We start from the raw sequence: 21,055 nt of genomic DNA, 5'->3' as shown, positions 1-21,055 counted from the left end.
AGGCTACAATAACTTGGATCACCAAGCAGAAATCGAAATTGATGAAGTGTCTTGCTGACTTTATCAAACAAAGTGTTTGCGGGTGGTTCTTTTTACCCCTGTTGATTTTTAATCTTCTAAAGAATGGTGGCAGCTGCTAAGAGATTGGTGTTTTTTATTTTTATGCTACCAGGTGTTATGGGCTGAATATTTGCATCCTCCCAAAGTTCATTTATTGAAACCCTAACCCCCAATGTGATGGTATTTGGAGTGGGCCTTTGGAAAGGTTATTAATTAGGTTTAGATGGGTTTCTGAGGAAAGGACCCCATGATGGGATCAGGGTCCTTATAAGAAGAGGAGGAGACCGGAGTTCCCTCTCTTTCTGCCAAGTGAGGACACAGGGAGAAGGTAGCCATCTGCAAGCCAGGAGGTGCACCCTCACCCGGGGACTGAATCAGCCGGCACCTTTATCTTGGATTTTCCAGCCATCAACACTGTGAGAAAGAAAGTCCTGTTTTTTGAGCCGCCTCATCTATGGTATTTTGTTATAGCAGCCTGAGTGGAATAAGACACCAAGGAAATGTCTCTCAACTCTAAAAACTGTCTGGAAATGCATGACACAAGAATCTAGCAGGTCTTCTTATTATACGAAGCCCATGTTGCTAGAATTTCCTATAGCTGTAAGGGTAATGTTACCCCATGGACCAAGTGAAAGATTTTTCACTAGCCGTTATGGAGCTTATGTTATTACAGAGTTTCTTTCCATTGTGTTTCAATAAACTGTGAAGAAGTTAAGCTCTGAGCTCGCCAGCATGTTTGCCCTCGTCACTAACACCTTGATCAGAACACTGTGAGCACCTAGCTTTTACTTTGTATACCTTTTGCACTTCTAAGCTTACCACCTAGTCCGTGAGTTACTCTGATGTTTATTCAAAAATTTCATTTTAAAAATATCAATTTCTCTTTGTAAAAAATTATTGTCATTATATAATCATTTCTGCTACCCTGAGGCCATTTAGCCGACGATTTCCGGCAAGCTTTAGAATGTCAATATGTCAGTTGTATTCCCATCAAGGTTTGTAATACCTGGGTATTGGATGAGCTTACTAAAATGGAAGATGATCTTCTAGTCAGGACAACTGCCTGTCACTTATTTGATGGGATAGCCTCAGTGCAGTCTGCAAATCTTTTTGAATCGGATTGTTTCTGTTACCTTCCTCACCAACCTTTAATTAATGTTTGTTATGTAGCAGAAATGTAGTACATAATCTCCCACTTTTTACCACTTAAAACACAGTGATTTAAATATGAAAATTTCTGAAAGCAAATGGAACTAAAAAATGTAATTCACATATACTAAATATAAACTGTGTTCTCTCTTTTTTTAAGATTTTATTTATTTGACAGAGAGAGAGCGAGAGAGGGAACACAAGCGGGGGGAGTGGGAGAGGGAGAAGCAGGCTTCCCGCCCGCCGAGCAGGGAGCTCGATGCGGGGTTCGATGTGGGGCTCGATGTGGGGCTCAATCCCAGGACCCTGGGATCATGACCTGAGCCGAAGGCAGACGCTTAACAACTGAGCCACCCAGGCGCCCCTATAAACTGTGTTCTAAACACAGTGCTAAACGCCTTAATTGTGATATCTTATGTATTTTCCAGAAGAACACTGTGGTATTGGTGTGCTTATGTCCCTTTTGAAGATGAGTTTTAGTAAGTAGCAGAGATGTCATTTGAATTTAGTTCTGATTCAGCTAAAAGTTTATATTGTAGAAAACAGTGGTTGAAGTCAGTCATGTATCAAATAGCTGCCATTCCTAATTAGATGCAGAAGTAGGATCAACGATTGTTCCAGCTTTTATATATGTATATTTCATAAATTGGTATCCTGCATCCAGTAACTGAAGATCACAAGACAAATTTCATACCTTACAATGAGAACATTGGGTATGTCACAGGACTGTTGAGAGAGCAAAAAGAATAGCCAGAACCCTTTATCATGAACACAAGGCTCTTGAAATAATAGTTGAAGGATGAGTTTGAAATTTTAAATTGCCATTTGAATTTTAGCCTAGAGTTAAGAATATAACTAGGTCTCCTTTTTAAAGGCATTCAGCAAATCTGTACCATTTTTTATTATGTGTTGGATTTCATAAAGACTCGGTCTCTTTGGTTCCGGGAGGTTAAAGAGAATCTTTATGCAGAAGTTAAAAAAAAAAAATACTTTAAGCACAGTAGAATATCCTTATGAAAGTCAGTGTTCCCAAAAAATGAAATAAATTGGCTAGAGCTGTATACTCTGGTCACTGGAGTGATTCAAACACAAACTACAATCTTTTGATGGAATAGGTAGAAGGAAATCTCAAAAGGTCACTTCATTCCATGAGATTCTAAGATTCTAAATATTCCGTGTTAGAGCTATATGTAGTTGGCTAGGAAAATGTTCCCAAAGTGAAAATCAACCCTGCTGATTGTCTATTAATAGGTTATTCATATATGACAAATTTGAAATGATTTGGGTTTGTTTTTGTAAAGGTTTTTTAAGGTGGAAAAATGAGAATTTAAATTTGTTATCTTAAGTTCAAGTATTTGATTATAAACATTTGCCTATTTTGATACATTTTTCAAGCTTTGAAATTGTTAACAGGACTTTTAATAATCTAGAAAACTGTAAGAAATCAGCTGAAGCAAAATTCTTATTGGACTGCTGATTCAGCTGTGTATCCAAATGTTGGAACGTATGAAAGCTGCCTGTTAAGATAATGCTGTTCTTAAAATAGTCCAAAGCAATATTTTTAATTTCCTATTTTCCTTGGATACTCAAAGTTTGATACTGTATAGATTTCTTGTGTCATGGAAAGAAAATTTTATACTTCTCCCTTTTTCCACTTAACCTAATTTCATTACTCATGCCACTGCCTCATGGTAGGGCATATTTCAGCCCTCTGATGAAAGAAGTTTCTTTGACTCTCCCAGGGAGGCCAGATGAGACTGTTGACTGTGCAGTGACATTTAAGTGTAGGGGGAAGGGTATTGGGTATCAAGCCTGAAAAGCTCTTTTTTTTTTTTTTTTAAGATTTTTATTTACTTATTTGACAGAGACACAGCGAGAGAGGGAACACAGCAGGGGGAGTGGGAGAGGGAGAAGCAGGCTTCCCGCTGAGCAGGGACCCCAGTGCGGGGCTCCATCCCAGGACACTCGATCATGACCTGAGCCGAAGGCAGACGCTTAACAACTGAGCCACCCAGGTGCCCCTGAAAAGCTCATTTTAATTCTGTCTTGTTACTTAATTAAGTCACATTACATACCTTCTGCTTCTACAAAGTGGGAACAGTAGTACTGATCTAACATTTTTGTCACAGTGGACACATAAATTGTGCTCAGCAGATTATTGTTGTTGGGATTTTTTTCTATACATAATTCAAAATAATGACTATCTGTAGTAAATACCTTGTGAATTAATGAACAGTGCAAGCAGCTGACTCCATTTCCACTCAAATGAAAGAAGATCAGGGCTAGAGAGTATCGTGGGGAATTTGCTATGAAGGGAGGGAAGAAGAGTGTCTGAGTCCATTTGGATTGCTGTAACAAAAATACCATAGACCAGGTAGCTTGCAAATAACAGAATTTTATTCCTCCCAGTTCTGGAGGCTGGGAATTCCAAGATCAAGTTGTCAGCAAATTCAGCGTCTAGTGAGGGCCCACTTCCTGGTTTATGGATGGCTGTCTTCTTGCTGTGTCCTCACGTAGTGGAAGGGACAAGGATGCTCACCTTCTGAGGTCTCTCTTATAAGGGCTCTAATCTCATGCATGAGGGTAGAGACCTCCCAAAGGTCTCTGATCACTTCCCCAAAGTCCTATATCCCAACATCCTTACACTGGGGATTAGGTTTCAACATAGGAATTTGGGGGGACACAAACATTCAATCTACATTGATATTTGTTGAATGCCTCCTGTGTGCCAGGTACCATGCTAAATTCTCTATATATGCTTATTGATTTATCTTCAACAAATAATTATTGATCACCTACTGTATTCTACAGACTAAGCTAATAAGCCTTGGAGCATAGTGGTGCCTAGGCAAGCATGGTCCAAATTCTTAGGTGCTTATAACTGAGCATTGGGGTTAAACATTAAACAAATAATTACATAGACAGTTAATGATTAATTAAAATTATGGTTATCACTAGAGAGGTACAAAATTATTTAATCTTTTCAGCAGCCTTGTAAAATAGATATTATCTGCCTTTCACAGAAGATGAAAATGAGACAAAAAGATTAAAGAACTTGTTTGAGGTCACAAAGCTAATAGATGGTGGATTGAGCATTGCTCAGGCTTCTTCCATTCCAGAAGGGTGCTTGGGGAGGTCTCAAGATTTCAAGATCTTAAGGTGGCCCACAACTTGACCAACTACTTTCACCCATTTATACCTTAAAGAAATGTTTCTTGAGCACATATCATGTGTCAGGCACATGGTCTGTCAGGCACTCCCTGCCCCCGTAGCCTTATCCATTATCAACATCAGTCACCAGAATGGTGCATTTTTACCAGTGATGAAGGTCACAGTCTAATGAGGAAGACAGTGATTAATCACTACTCAAAAGACATGTAATTATAAACTACCATAAGAATGACTGAGAAAAATTATGTGGTGTTATGAGAGCCTGTGTTAGAGATACCTGCTTTAGTCTAGGAGTTCAGGAAGGCATCCCTGAGGAGATGACCTTTAAATAGAGATCTGAAGGATGAGAAGGAGCTAATTGGGTAGGAAAGATGTTGGGAGTAGAGGATTCTATGCAGTGGGGTCAGGATATGTAAAGGCTCTGAGTCAGAAAGGAACATGATGAAATTGGAACAACTAAATGAAGATCACCATGGTCAAACTTAAATAATGCAAGAGTAGCACAAATTAAAGATGGAGAGGTAGGTAGGAACTAGAACCTATAGGTGTTTTAGCCATTATAAGGATTTTGGTCCTAATCATTGGAACAAAGTGAAGTTATTGAAGGATTTTTATAGAGGATAGAGGAGTGACACAAGTAGATTTGCTTCATAAAAATCACTTTAAAAATTATGTGGGGTACAGATCTCAGGTGGGGAGTTAGTGAGCAAAAGCAGAACATAAGGATATTATTACCATCATTCAACTGAGAAATGGTGGTAGCATTCCCTGGGGTGGCAGGTGTGTATGAGAGGCTTGAGTCAATGTTGGAAACCTGAAGGAAGTGGTTAATTTTGTCTACTTAATAGAAATACTTCCATTATTCATGCAAATCGCCTGATCACCTGAATATGTTCTTGATTTGGTATTATGTAGGCTTAACCTGAGTTGATTGTTAACAATGACTTTGATTTTGAAAAGTAATTTATACATTATCTATATTGACCTAGCTAGCTCTTGATAGAGATGTTTATAATACAATTTGATGCAGTCATAATTCTCTAAGCATCTACTGTGCTAGCACTCTATTAGCCCCTGCAGGACTTAAAAAGATAACCAGGATATTATCCTGGCCTTAAAAAGTAAATGACCTAGTAATCTAGACAGGGTGATAACAAAGTACAAACACAGATGACTGCAGTGTATGATATGCTGAAGCCAAGCTTTACTGAGTTTCTACGAAAAGCAAAGATAACATTCTACTGAAGGATTTGAAGGATCAGAAAAGATACAGCATGGGGGCGCCTGGGTGGCTCAGATGGTTAAGCGTCTGCCTTCGGCTCAGGTCATGATCCCAGGGTCCTGGGATCGAGTCCCACATCGGGCTCCCTGCTCCTTGGGAGCCTGCTTCTCCCTCTGCCTCTCTCTCTCTCTCTGTCTCTCATGAATAAATAAATAAAATCTTTAAAAAAAAAAAAAAAGATACAGCATGAAAATGGACTTGGAAGCATGTGACACGTTTGACTCATGGAAGAGGGGATGGGGAAAGCTTGTTTTCTAAGCAAAATCTAGGAGGAAAAAAGATAATAATTCCTTCGATACCTGAGGCTATTGGGATTTATGGAGATCATATTCCTTTAAGAAACAAATTTGTAATGACATATTTCCATTTGATTTGCTCATTGGGCTGCACTGTTCACTTTTTAAAAGAAGCCTTAATTTTTCTAGAGCAGTTTTAGGTTTACAATAAAATTGAGAGGAAGGTACAGAAATTTCCCATATACTCCCTGCCCCCGTAGCCTTATCCATTATCAACATCAGTCACCAGAATGGTACATTTTTACCGATGATGAACTTACATTGACACATCGTAATCACCACAAATCCATAGTTTGCCTTACAGTTCACTCTTGTATTGCACATTCTATGGGTTTGGGCAAATGTAAGATGACATATCTTCATCATTTTCACTGCCTTATTTTAAGGCAGTATTTTCACTGCCTTAAAAATCCTCTGTGCTCCGCCTAGTCATCCCTGTCCTTATCTGTCAGTCACCGTCAACCACTGATCTTTTTACTGTGTCCATAGTGTTACCTTTTCCAGAAGGTCATATAGTTGGAATCATACAGTACGTAGTCTTTCCAGATTGGCTTCCTCTACTTAGTAATATGCGCTTAAGTCTCTGTGTCTTGTGGTTTGATAATTTCTTTTTAGTGCTGAATAATATTCCATTTCTGGATGTTCCACTCTTTATTTTTTTATTTACCTACTGAAGGACATCTTGGTTGCTTCCAAGTTTTGACAGTTATGAATAAAGCTTCTGTAAACATCTGTGGGTAGGTTTTTGTATGGGCTTAAGTTTTCATTTCCTTTGGTAAACACCAAGGAGTGCAATTGCTGGATCATTCATATGTTATCAGTCATAGAGTATATTTAGTTGTGTAAGAAGCCATCAAAATGTCTTCCAAAGAGGCTTTATCATTTTGCATTCCCAACAGCAATGAAAGATTTCCTATTGCTTCACATCCTCATCAGGATTTGGTGTTGTCAGTGTTCTGGATTTTGGCTATTCTAATAGGCATGTAGTAACTACTACATTATTGTTTTAATTTGCATTTCTTTGATGACCTATGATGTGATGTCTCTTTTCATATGCTTATTTGCCATCTATATATCTTCTTTGGTGAGGTGTTTATGAAGGTGTTTGGCCCATTTTTTAATTGGGTCATTTGTTGTTGTTGAGTTTTAAGAGTTTTACAAGTCCTTTATCACATATGTCTTTTGCAAATATTTTCTCCCAGTCTCTGGCTTGTCCTCTCATTTCTCTTGATATTATCTTTTACAGAGCAGAAGGCTTTAATTTTAATTAAGTGCACTTTCAATTTATCAGTTATTTCTTTCATAGAGCATGTCTTTAGTATTGTATCTAGGAAGGCATCAATCACCACCCCCAAGGTCATCTAGGTTTTCTCTTATCTTCTAGGAGTTTTATAGTTTTCCAGTTTACATTTAGGTCTGTTAATTTTGAGTTAATTTTTTTGTGGAGTGTGTCAGGTCTGTGTCTAGATTCATTTTTTTGCATGTGGATGTCCGTTTGTTTCAGCATCATTTGTTGAAAGACTATCTTTGCTCCATTGTGTTTCCCCTGCTCCTTTGCCAAAGATCAGTTGCCTATATTAATGGGAATCTACATCTGTATTCACTGTTCTGTTCCACCGATGTATTTGTTTATTCCTTCGGTATTATTGTGCCTTGGTTACTATAGCTTTATTGTAAGTCTTGAAACTATTTTTGTGACATCAATTCAACAACATTTAACTCTTATGTGTTTATGAAAATATAGCAGACATTCACTGTTCTCTAGGGACAGTGTTTAAAGTTCTGTCAAATCAGGAATCTCTAGAAAACTTTTCTTGAAAATAATAGACTCAGTAATTATTTTCTAAAGAGTGAATGGATGATTCCAAGTAGAACAGTAACCCAGTATAAACATGGTGATGGGAGATACAGAAAGTTTGCCAAGAACTTTGAGTTATTCATTTTGATTGGAGCATAGAGTAAATTAAAGTGGTGGTGTGGGATGAAAGTGGAAAGTTGGAGCCCTGTCATTGATGATCCTACAAGAAATTACAAAGAAATTTTGACTGGGTATTTCAATGTATTTTTCTTTGTTCACATGACCCAGTATTCGATAACTTTTACTGTAAATAACCTGGGGCCTGACAACAGCGTATTCCACATGGTTGAGATCCCTGGGAAGAAAGTGGAGTTTGCACTGACGGATCTACTGAGTGTTTTATCAGGAAAAAAGCTTTCTTTGATAGGCAGTCATTTGGAATCTATTTTCCCTCATTTGGGAGTAGTTCACAGGCCAAATCACTGTTCTATTTATATCCATGACCTCCTTTCCAATGCTGTATCGGCTGAGCACTGTAGAGACATCCTTAAAAGAAGTAGTATTTGGGTCAGAAAATCAACCAAAATGAATATAATTAGACAGATTTTTTTTTGTAAAGAATGAGGGATTTTTTGAAATGGCTTTTATTAGTAATTCCTTGAAGTTGTTTCCATTCGAACTGCTAAACCATTATACACAATTGATGTGGATGTATTTAATTGAACTCAACAAACTTTCTTTGGGTCATTGAATGCCTGCTATGCCAAATGACTCAGCATTTTGGGTGTGTTGGCAGGATGGAGGTTATGTCTGGGCTAGGAGTTGTAGTTTAAAGTTCTGGCAGATAAGGAAATGTCTAGAGAAGTTTACTGCCCTACGGATAGGGTAGAAGACAGAGCAGGAGTATATAGGATGGCTCAGGTTCAAGAGTAGCAGTGATGGGGCGCCTGGGTGGCTCAGTTGGTTAAGCGACTGCCTTCGGCTCAGGTCATGATCCTGGAGTCCCTGGATCGAGTCCCGCATCGGGCTCCCTGCTCAGCAGGGAGCCTGCTTCTCCCTCTGACCCTCCCCCCTCTCATGTGCTCTCTCTCTCTCTCATTCTCTCTCTCTCAAATAAATAAATACATAAAATCTTTAAAAAAGAAGAGTAGCAGTGCTTTTCTTTCTTCCTTTCAAGAGCTCTTTGGGTCTTGGGAAAAAAAAAGGTGAATATCTGGGTGAAAATTGTAGTGTTTTTAGCTCACGTAATATACCAGAAGTCTTCAAACCTTGGAAATCATAAAATATACCTGAAAACATGTGAAAGTACAGATAGCTGGGCCTTATACCTATATTTTGATTTAGTAGATCTGGGTGTGAGGCCTTGGGGATCTCATTTTGGGCAAGTTATCCTCTGGGTGATTTTTATATAGGTGGTCCTGAGTTTTGCATTTGAAAACTTGACAGTTCCAATCTATAAATGTAGAAATTAGATACAGTTTAAAGCACTCAATAAAACTCTTAAAGACCATCTTGCTACTGTGCTAGGGTTCAGACATAGAAAAAGTTAAATAAGTATCTAGTAGGGGTAGAATATAAACACACAAACACACCCACATACACCAACATGATATCATGCTAGAGAGAGAAATTTATCCATTGGATATGTGTCTTCCAGTTACAGTCCCAGAAGGAGGGAAAAAAAACTTGAAAGTAAGGCCTCCTTCTTGAGATAGACTTTGTTTGTATAGTTTGCTGTGCTGGGAACGTGCCCTAAAAGCTGTGTACCCAGTGAGGTAGAAATAGTTTTTCGTCTTCTCTTTGTGAGCCATCTTTCAAAATAATGAGCATATCCACGAGGTTTTCAAGGTTTCAAAAGAGTAAATAAAGCTGGTTTCAACCCATCCTCTGAGTCAGGATCTCTGAGGATAATCAGGCTGTGACTTAAAAGCTATCCTGGGGAGAGCAGCAATCCACTGGTAGCAATGACAGTGGACTTTAGGAGCGGATGACCTTTTATTTTCCTGAGAGTGTGCAAGGAGTCAGTGTCTGTGTACGGAGACTCCTCACTCCGAAGTGCCAGTCTGGTTAATGACTATGCCAAATGAAGACTTCCGTTCCCATGTGACAAGGGGTAACATCGATAGAGATAGAAAGTTAGAAGTATTATGAGGTCACTTTAATGACTCATCACAAAGACGGCATAAGGACCAGTACAGAGTGCTAGACTTTGCAACATTAACTCATTAATACACCAAAATAATTTCCAGAATATCAACCTTTATCATCATGAAATAGGACCCTATAATGAAGGTGCTCATATTGGATGACTACAAGATTATTTACAAAAACTAAAAAGGACAGCTTAATAATTTTGCTTTCTGATAACCATATTGTATAGGAAGGGTATTAATATGTGCAGGTGGATTCCCAATATAATGTCTAATTAAATGAATATGTTAAGGAGGTGTAGGGTGCTTCTTGACCCCCTCTGTGGGAGATAGGACCTCTTTTTGCTGAGTTGAAGTTCCTGTTCTGTCTAATCCCAGGAACTGGGACCAGTGGTGCCCCCTCCTTTAGAGCTGGGGTGGCCGGGGTGTAGCAATATCCAGGCTACCCCATCCTGCCAGCCATCGCCTGTGAAACCTCAGTTTTGTCCCGCACCTCTGGTCCTGGTGAGTGACCTACCTTCAGGAGGGTGTCCCCCCACCACACCCTGTTAATGTTAGGTGGAGTGCCTGCAGAGATCTGGTTCATGGTGTCCTACAGGTCTCAGGTGATGACTGAGGACTCAGGGGACAACTGAGGTGTGCCACCTTCTCCATGGCAGCAGAAGCAAGTAGTGGATGAAAAGCTGGAGGAGAGACAGGAATGCTGGAGAAGGAAAAATTGAAGGAGGATGTAGAGGAGGACAAGGGAGGGATGTTCCTGTGAAGGGAAGAGAGATGGTGAAGGAAAATGAAGTAATAAGAAGTGAAGGGAGCAGCAAGGTCTGGCCCCTGAATGTGGTCTCTTCAAGAACTTTGTTGAGTGTGGAGTGGGGACAGTGGGTGCCCAGGCTGACAGGGCCTTCCTCCAGCTGGAGCCCAGGTTGGGGTAAATGCAGTGGCACTTGGGTGAGGCCATGAGATTCGTCAACCAAAATATACCCATGGTGTGAGACCCCCACCTTTTGAACCAGCCCCCACCTAACAGCCATGCTCAAGGGCCACAGGGCAGATTTGCTAAGGTTTTATACCAGTAATTGATGAATGAGTTCAGACATCTCAGGACAGGCTACAAGTTCAAGGTCTTCGGAACAAACTCACTGCAGAAGCAAGGCGATCATTAAAGAACACGATGAGGTCAGATCTTCTGGACAAGTGTCATTCCTTTCCATTCTAAACCTAGGATCAGGACCCCATGCTCCAGTCTTTCATTTGCAGGAACAGGACATCCCCTGTAGCTCCGTCACCTTCTTCACCTCAGACTACAGCCTCCTTGACTCTGACAGAGTTGCTGTTATTGCTAAAGGGGAGCTGTGGCCCAATTCCTACAAAACCACCCACTGTGTGAAGGAAAATCGGACTACTTTCGGCAGGGTGGCCCACGGAGGTACTCAAGTTATTTGGGTGCTAGTGTGAGTCACTTCTACCTTTGGAGATTGTTCTTGCTCCAGATGACCTGCCATGAGTAGTCGGACCTCTGTGTGGCCAGCAGTGGTGTGCATTTGCTGGCTTCTCTGTTACCCCCCCACCCCCCCTTCAGCGCTCTCATCCACAGGAATGTAGCTCTTATGACATGGCCATCGTTGTGTCTAAGCCAAGGAAATGACGCTGAAGACAACAGCACCTTCATCTACTTGCTTGAAGCCTTGTCTGAGTCAGGGCCCTCCCACCTTCTTCTCCTTCTCCCTCTTCCGCTTCTTCCTTCTCCTCCTCCTCCCTCCTCCCTCCCTCCTCCTCTTCCTCCTCCCTTCCTCCTCCCTTCCTCCTCCCTTCCTCCTCCTCCTCCTTCTTGATTTATTTTTGAGAGAGACAGAGCATGTGCTGGAGCTGGTGGGGGGAGGGAGAGGGAGAAGCAGACTCCCTCCCTGAGCAGGGAGCCCGACGTGGGGCTCGATCCCAGAACCAGGAGATCACGACCCGAGCCAAAGGCAGACACTTAACGACTGAGCCACCCACCTGCTTCTAACTTAGGTTCTTAAGAATCATATTTAAAGAGGATCATTGTATCTTTAAGAACCCCAACCTCTAGAACAGTGAAAAGCTGGGTTCATGTCTAATGTCTGTGGCAAGTTGCTCATATTCCAGGGGATCATTCCATGGCCCTAAAACCTCTGGTTGGTGACCACCACCTGAATTTTCATCTTTGGACAGGCGCTCATTTCACCCACCCTGCTGAGTATCTGGGAAAACAGGGACATAAATAATGGAAAGCTGCTGAGCCTGTGTGAGGTGAAGGGCAATATGTAAGGGACCTCAATCTACCCAAGTCCCAAGTTTTTCCTGAGTTTTTGGTACTAGTAAGTCTTCATAGAGGCCTGTTCCATGCTCTCCCTTTTCTCTCCAGCCTTTTGGATAATCTGTGTCCAGACCACCAGCAACCCCATTGTCTGGTTTGTATGTGATAGGGACCTTCAGAACCTCCTGTGGACTCAGGCTCCCTACCAACCACTGGGAAACTCTTCTGTCTAGCCCCCTTTCACTGTCATTCAGGAACCATACCTGATGACAGACAGGTGATTGTGTGACTCCATGCTTTCAGCAAGGGTGAATATGGTATCCTTTCTAGGAATCACATGTTCTTAGCCACAGCCGATGAGCCCATGAAGAATGTGGCATGTTTCTTAGCCCCCTTTCACCCATGTGATCACAACTGGGTGACCAAGTCGTGGAGAGACCTGGAGAGAAAAGACGTGTTTCATTTGTAGACTTCATCTGTCTGCCTACACCTCTCTCCAGTACCTCTCTACTCTTCTCTGTCTCTATCTCACCCTTTCTCTCCTTCTCTTTCTGTTTTTAATGACTTTAGGGACCAAAACCAGAAAGCAAACAACTAGATGGCAGACTTGCTCATTTGCTTCTCTTCCTGATGCTATCTAGAGGGAGAGAGGGAGGTTGTCAGTAAAATAGGCTGCCAGATATCTCTGACCCTCTCCCCAAGCTTTCTTTTACATGTCTTAGAAAGTTCAAAAGAAGACAGACCCAGGACTGTGGGATTGAAGGACTGAGGTGGGTGTGAGGCTTGTGGGACTGGGATTATTCATTGTCGCATTATATGCAGTGTTCTTTTAGGCTCATCCTAGCCCAATACCACAACACACACACACACTGCTGCCTCCTCACTGCCCAAATTTCCAAGAAACCTCGTAGATATTTCATGAGCAGTAGCCTGGAGGGGAGGGTAAAGAATGTTACAAGAATTCTTTTAAATGATTACTTTGAAATCAAAATAGATTAAATAAAAAGGATAAGTGCACAGCTCTAAGAAGTTTATCTGCATCACCTTTATTTCTGGAATAATGTGCAGACTTTTACTATAAAGGGTTGAAAAGATGATAGTCCAAGATGGGTACATTTTTTAGTATGATAAAAGCATCTATAATAATATATGGGGCAACAGTTGTACATAATATTTTTAGTGCATAAACCTCCTCTTCTGTGTTCAGAAAAGGATGCAAGGACTATCTTTTCCATCTCCATGACTAGGTTAGCCAATCTTTATTCTTCTCTAATGTCATTCAAGAACAGGTTGGAGACATCAAAAATAACTGAGATGCATTATTTTAGATGGTGTCTGTTGTATTTAAGATCTTATTTAAAACCACTGAGTCAGTTGTAAAGGAATTCAGAACATAGTCAACTTTCCAGACAGGTTTTTATTTTTGTCTTTTTAGTATGTTTACAATGTCCACCTGTTTAACTGGTTTAACTCAAGGAAACCACCTCAGGAGCAAATGTAATGGATATCTAATGTTTTTACTTTTTCTGCTCCCTGTGAAGCAAAATCAGCTAATGTTTTTGAAGGGAATCTGCTAAAATTTGCACATATACTTAATTCTGCTAAACTTGCACAGATCTGAATTAAATGAAGGGAGAGGAGAGAAAAATAGAACTTTTGTGGAAGGATGTATTACTAATGTGGTAGCTTTTTTGTCAAGATTTTCAGGTTAAGATGCTGAATATATCTGTAAGGAAAGAGAAAATATCATAAAGATACATTACCTGCACTTTACCGACATCTGGATGTTTGAAAAATTTTAAGCTATTACCTATTCGTTCATGTGCTTACTAGTGCTGCTCATCAAATATTTCTGGCTCGTGTCTGGGCACAAGGGTGGTTGAATTTTCCCATCTCCTTTACATTAAGCTTGGCCATGTGACTTGCTTTGGTGAATGAATCCGGAGAAGCTCTGTATGTCACTCCTGGGAGAAAGCTGCACGAACTGGTGCACCGTTTGTCAGAACCTGTCTTTCCCTGCCATGGCAACCAGCCCCAGTTGGGGACCTTCTGTTAGCCTTGTTCCTAGAGTGAAGAGACATGGCACCATATTTCTCCCCTGTCCTCCAATCCCTTAATCCACATGAATTCATAGCATGAATCAAAAATCAGCCTTTGTTATGCATGCAGATTTGGAAGTTAGGTTGTGATTGCAACATAATCTAGCCTAGCATGATGGAACCATCTTTTAGATTTTTTCTATAGGTTGGGCATTTATTATGAGAATTGTACATCTTGATAGGGGCCATTATTTTTTGATGTCTGTTTTCTTGCCTAGTTCTTGATCCTGTTGTTTCTGAGAGTTAAACTGACTTCAAATATTTGAGAACTAAGTAGTGTAAAAGCTTGCATGATCACATATAGATTTTAATGTGAATTTATTCTTTTGTGTACACATTTGTCTTGCACTTTATTAGATTTATGTGTCATATCCATTGGTAACCTATTGATCCATCTTCTCCATACTTCTACATTATATACTGCTAAAAGAGAAAGTGCAACATATAACTCACCTGTATTCTTATGGTAAAAATTCTAGAAATACACATTTCATGGAACTCAATAAACTTTTGCTAAAATGATAATGAGGATGATATTTGCTGAGGGAGAGGAGGATAGGGATTTCAAGAAGTGGTCATGCTCCAGGAGCATGCATGTTCACAGGGGCTGTAAAGCAGTTTGTTTATACAAATAATTGCCTATGTGTTCTGATATCTGAAAATCAGAAGTTAGTTTCAAAGCACATAGCTCACAGCATGTAGTATATGTACACAATGGAATATTACTCAGCTATGGAAAAGAATGAAATATTGCCATTTGCAATGGCATGGATGGAGCTAAAGAATATAATGCTTCACAAAAGAAGTCAGTCAAAGACAAGTACCATATGATTTCACTCATATGTGGAGTTTAAGAAACAAAACAAGTGAGCTAAGGGGAAAAAGAGACAAACCAAGAAACAGACTCTTAGCTACAGAGAACACTTTGATGGTCACCAGAGGGGAGGTGGGTGGGGACATGGGTGAAGTAGGTGATGGGAATGAAGGCGTGCACCTACGTGATGAGCACCGGGTGATGTATGGAAGTGTTGAATCACTCTATTGTGCACCTGAAACAATATTACACTGTGTGTTACCTGGCATTTATATAAAAACATAAAAAATCAAAGTGTATAGAAATACAAAAGGATGAGATAAATATGAGGATTAGAAGAGATCCCTGTGTTTCTAGGGGGAAAACAGTAAATTGACACATTTTTTTAAAGATTTTATTTATTTATTTGACACAGAGAGAGCACAAGCAGGGCTAGCGGCAGAGGGAGAGGGAGAAGGCTTCCCGCTGAGCAGGGAGCCCGATGCGGGGCTTGATCCCAGGACCTTGGGATCATGACCTGAGCCGAAGGCAGACGCTTAACCAACTGAGCCACCCAGGTGCCCCAGATTGACACATTTTAGACATTTATTTTTTACTGGATATCTTCCTCAGTGGGAATACCTTGGGGGAAGTATATTTCAGCCTTTGGAGTAAAAACTTTGCTGACTCACATTGCACTGTTTTTCTTTTCTTACCCTATGATTTTATTTCCATTTTTCTGGCACAAGAAAACAGGTCTTGAAGTGAAAATGTTGAAATTAATGATGAGTCTGAGGCTATCGGAACAATTTTCGATGCATATTTCCTTATAAGATTTTGGTGACCAAATGGTCTTTTGGCATTCCTAGCTTAACGGTTCTCACCATATCCCCTAAATTAGCACCCACAGAATTTAATTCAGTACATCTTTTTAATACTATATTGTTAGAATGCATTCAGCATGAAATCTAATTATGGTTATTAAATCTTTAATAGCATATTTTGTAAGCTTTGGTATATTTATGATAAAAGCATCTCTAGTCATTCAGAGACAATTTTTTTCTGCACACATGTACATGTGCTCATGAAATGAATGGTGAAAATGAACACACAATTAGAATGACTTATTAAAATCATAATAAACATGGCTGATTTATTTATTCATTTGGTAGGTGTTTATTAAATAGCTATATTTTAGAAACCATGATAAGCATTATGAATATAGAGATGAAAAAAATAGTCCCATTCTTAAAGAGCTGACATCACAGTTGGGGATACATCTTGATCATAACCTATGATGAAAGCCTGTAGCAAAGAGGTATGAAAAGTGCTGTTGAAACAGAACAGCAGAAATGGTTACCTCTGCTAAAATCCAATGGAAGGACCATGGAGGGTTTCATAGAAAAGGTGGTATTGGATTTGGACATTTAATAAAATATTTCATCACTTTGCTCTAATTAAAATATTAGAATCATCGAGGATTTTATCACCATATACTTTTTAATTTCAGTATAGTTGACACACAATGTTACATTAGTTTCAGGTGTTCAACTTAGTGATTTGACAAGTTTATACATTATGTTGTGCTCACCACAATGCAGCTACCATCTGTCCCATTACATTGCTATTACAGTAACATTGACTGTATTCCTTATGCTGTTTTAATTCCCTTGACTTACTCATTCCATGACTGGAGGCTTGTATCTCCCACTCCCCTCCACCCCTCTGGCAACCAGCAGTCCTCTGTATTTATAGTTCTGCTGCTTTTTGTTTGTTTATTCATTTTTTTAAAGATTTCACTTATGACTGGAATCATAAGGTATTTCTTTCTCTGACTTATTTCACTTAGCATAAATACCCTCTAGGTCCATCCATGTTGTCTCAAATGGCACAATCTCATCTTTTTTATGGCTGTGTAATATTCTGGGGTGTATATATCCCATGTTTTCCTTATCTGTTCATCTACTGATGGACACTTAGGTTGCTTCTCTGTCTTGACTAACTATAAATAATGCTGCAATAAACCTTCAGGTGCATGTCTTCTCAAGTTAGTGTTTTCCTTTTCCTTCAGTAAATACCCCAAAGTGGAATTATTGAATCATATGGTAGTTCTATTTTTAATTTTTTTGAGGAACCTCCATACTGTTTTCCACAGTGGCTGTACCAATTTACATTTCCACCAACCGTGTATGAGGGTTTCTCTTTCTCCACATCCCCACCCACACTTGTTACTTCTTGTCTTTTTGATTTTGGCCATTCTGACAAGTGTAAGGTGATATCTCATTGTGGTTTTGATTTGGATTTCCCTGCATATTTGTGATGCTGAGCATCTTTTCATGGGTCTGTTGACCATCTGTATGTTTTCTTTGGAAAAGGGTTTTTCTGGTCCTCTGCCCATTTTTAATTGGATTATTTGTGTTCTTTAGTGTTCAGTTGTATGAGTTCTTTATATTGTTTGGATATTAACCACTTATTAGTTATATCATTTGCAGATTATCCAAAGTATACCACCATATACTTTGGATAATTAGAGAACTTTCCTCTGAAAATAAGTTGTGCCCAGTTTTTATACCATGCTATATGCTTTGGAAATTTGAGGAGTTTAGTCTGGGGTAAATACTTAAAATATTATAACAAAAGCAGTGGCTATTTAGAATGGAATGGATGCTGACAATAAAATTAGAATAGGGTCTGAAAAGACTCTGACAGTGTCTGTTAACTCTCTATTTGTAAGATTATGGATGGGTTTCTGCACATCAGTTTCTCATCTCTTAAATATTACCAGTATTGGAAGTTTGAAGGAAACAAGAGGGTGGCTTTGTAAAAGGTCATTATTTGGAAATTGTTCAGGCAAAATACTGGCAATTCTTTTTTTTGTGGAGGATAATTGTTCTATATTCCAGTTGTTCCCAATTTCAGTGATCATCTATGGTGATAACGTGGATGAACAGCCCTAGAGTGAGATGTCAGTATTTGGCTAGCCGTCTGCAAATTCTGCTCTGATTACACTCAGTTGTCTAATTGCTTAATTTATTGATGTTTTGCTGACATGTTTTCAGCAACATTTGTGATTGCACATAACTAATCATTTCTCTTCTGGCTCATTATCATATGTTTGCATTTGATTTGTCTGATGGCTGCAGGTGGAAACAATAGGCGATGCGTACTGTGTTGCTGCAGGACTCCATAGGAAAAGCCTCTGCCATGCTAAGCCCATTGCTCTGATGGCACTCAAGATGATGGAACTTTCAGAAGAGGTGCTGACACCTGATGGAAGACCAATTCAGGTAACCTTCTCTGCAGTTTGGTTTGAGTAGTAGCATACCTTTAACGGCGGGTGGGGCGGGGCGGGGGCAAGAAATTCTGTTCTGAGTTCTACTTATGTAACTCACACATTTAAACAAGTAGGTTACTCAAGAAGGATGAGGGTTAACTAGAGATAACTCATAGATCCAAGAAAAGAACAAATGGAATAATGTCCAAAATGGGAAAATGTATGTGAAAGGCTCATCGCCTTGGAGAAAAGAAAGCTGAAGTGTTAGACCAAGGAAAAACTTGTCAGTGACCAACTCAACACTACCAACCAAGGATGGTAGTGAGAATCGGAGTTGCAGAGATAATCCAAAAAAGCATGAAATGAAGAGACAAGAAAATGGTGGATCTGAACAGCTTCCTTCAGGTAATGTACAGATGTTCTTGATGAAGCCTCAGCACTCAGGGTTACTTCTGCATTTTTTTTTTTTTTTTAATGTGGCAGAGCTTGAAGGTTGGAGCCCAGTAACTGAGGAAATTTAAAAATGGTAGAAAATTAGCTCCTGGTACACTGTACTCTTTTTGGTACTGATGGCTCTCTGCAATCTAAGATCTACCTCTAAGAATGGATGAGGTCACCTACCTATAGTCTTGCCAGGACCCAGTGGATCCCAGGAGTATTATTACTGTGAACTCTTATAAACCAGAAATCGTGTATTTGGAGAAGTAACCATGAATGTAAGGCAGCCCTTTTATAACAGCTCATCAAATTTGAGTTAAAAATATAGAGAAAAGAAAGCCTCAAAATGTGGTACATTCCTAATTCTGGAGTTATGGCAAATTAGATATTCTGAGTGTCCCTTCTGACTAAAATTATTAAAATGCTGTGTCAGAATTTTTTAAAAAATATTTAACACTATTTAACATTTTTAAACCTATTGAGCACATCACCGAACTAATGGGAAAAAATGTTCCAGTTGCATTACGTGTGTAAACTGACAAAATCTAAGTGGTGAATTTAAATTAATTGCTCTGTCATGAGCAGTGGTAACAGGAGACTAGGAAACACTACTTCTTTCTGGAGGAGGTCAACTTCAATCCCATCTTCAAAGAATTTCCACAGGTAAAGTACTCTGGGGAATGAATGGCTAATACTAAAAACAACCCCTTCCTCCCCCCACAAAAAAACCCCAAACCCACACATTCACACAAGAATTCAAAGTATTATGGGTGAGAATCAATGGGAACAATAGATAAGAAAAATGGTGAAGTGCTGTCAGATATCAAAATTTTCAGATGGAATCAAAATGACAATATTTGATATAATTAAAGAAAAAAAGAAGAAGCTTAATAATGTGAGGCAGGAACAGTAGATTTGAAAAAGAACCAGAGAATTACTAATCCAGCAACATAATACTTCAGAAAGAAAATGGTCAGTGGATGAGTTTAAAAGCAGATTAGACACAGCTGAAGGAAAAATAAGTACACCGAAAGGTAGAACTGAAGAAATTACACATCATTCGGTCCAGAGACTTAAAAATGTGGAAATATGAATAAGATAATGTAAAATATAAAATATGTGGGAGGTATGGAGTACAGAGTGGGAAAATGTATGTTCATTTGGGCTTCCAAACGTAGGTACAGAAGGAATGCATAAAAGGGATTTTTTTTTTTTTCTGGAACAATTAAAAGACACCAATCAGTTCTCAGACACAGTAATCCTAAGGGATTCTATGAAGGTAAATCATAGGAATTCAAAACTAAACATGTCTTAATAATGCTGTAGTGCCTCAGAGAAAAGGGGGAGTGGCTCAGTGACAAACGTGACGTTGATAAGTGGTAAAAGGATGGGCTGTTCCAGGAAAGGTTGGGGACAGCTGGTTATGCACATGGACAAAAGTATTAAAACTGGATCTCTATTTCATGAGTCTGCACATAAAGTAATTCCATCTGGGTTAAATGTGAAGGGCCATACTATTAAACTATAAATCTATAATTTGGAGCTTTTAACTTAGTGGAAGGAACAATTTTTTTTTTTTTGTAAACCAGTCTAGTCAAAAATTACCAAATCATAAAGGAAAATATGTGTAAATTTTACTACACTAAAGTGAAAACCCTGTTTATCAAATAGCACCTAAAAAGAAAAAAAGATAACCACAGACTAGGAGAATTTTTTTTAAAGATTTTATTTATTTGTTAGAGAGAGAGAGAGCCCACAGGTAGGGGGAGGGGCAGAGGGAGAGGGAGAAGCAGGCTCCCCGTGGAGCAAGGAGCCTGACGTGGGACTGGATCCCAGGACCTAGGGATCAGGACCTGAGCTGAAGGCAGACACTTAACTAACTGAGCCACCCAGACGCCCCTAGGAGAGTTTTTTGGCAACACATTTAACCATTAAAAGTATCTGACAGTGCCGTACTCCAAGTTTCCCACCTACTGGTTTGGTCCAACTTTGGTACTCTGACCATGCGGTCGTTAGTGAGGCTCTGGAGCAGCAAGAAATCACATACAGCTGGTGGCCGTGTAAATGGTACTGTGTCCTTGGCATTCACCAGTAAAGTTTAATTTGTGCCTTTCCTACCACCCAACGGTCCCTTCCCTAGATGTTTGCCCAGGTGTGGCGAAAGTCACAAGGGTATTCACGGCCATACTTTGATAAGCGCCTCAAACTGGAAATAAATAACCATCTAATAGAATAGATGAACTGTCATAGATTTATACCATGGTGTGCCATAC

The 21,055-nt window shown here is 39.6% G+C and overlaps 1 protein-coding gene across 2 annotated transcripts in view; it reads left to right on the top strand.

Annotated features, from left to right (window-relative positions):
* Positions 1 to 21,055, top strand: part of GUCY1A2 (guanylate cyclase 1 soluble subunit alpha 2) — a 290,015-nt gene that overhangs the window by 162,673 nt on the left and 106,287 nt on the right. For both annotated transcript variants that reach the window (XM_035008838.1, XM_035008839.1), the window contains exon 5: positions 18,214 to 18,357. In XM_035008838.1, the coding sequence (XP_034864729.1) occupies positions 18,214 to 18,357 (144 nt within the window). The remainder of the gene's footprint in view (positions 1 to 18,213; positions 18,358 to 21,055) is intronic.

Source organism: Mirounga leonina, unplaced genomic scaffold (genome assembly GCF_011800145.1).
Source record: "Mirounga leonina isolate KUSES-001 unplaced genomic scaffold, KU_Mleo_1.0 Mir_153, whole genome shotgun sequence".
Lineage (NCBI taxonomy): Eukaryota > Metazoa > Chordata > Mammalia > Carnivora > Phocidae > Mirounga > Mirounga leonina.
The sequence above is the reverse complement of the archived record's forward strand: the minus strand, read 5'-3'. Positions and strand labels throughout refer to the sequence as shown.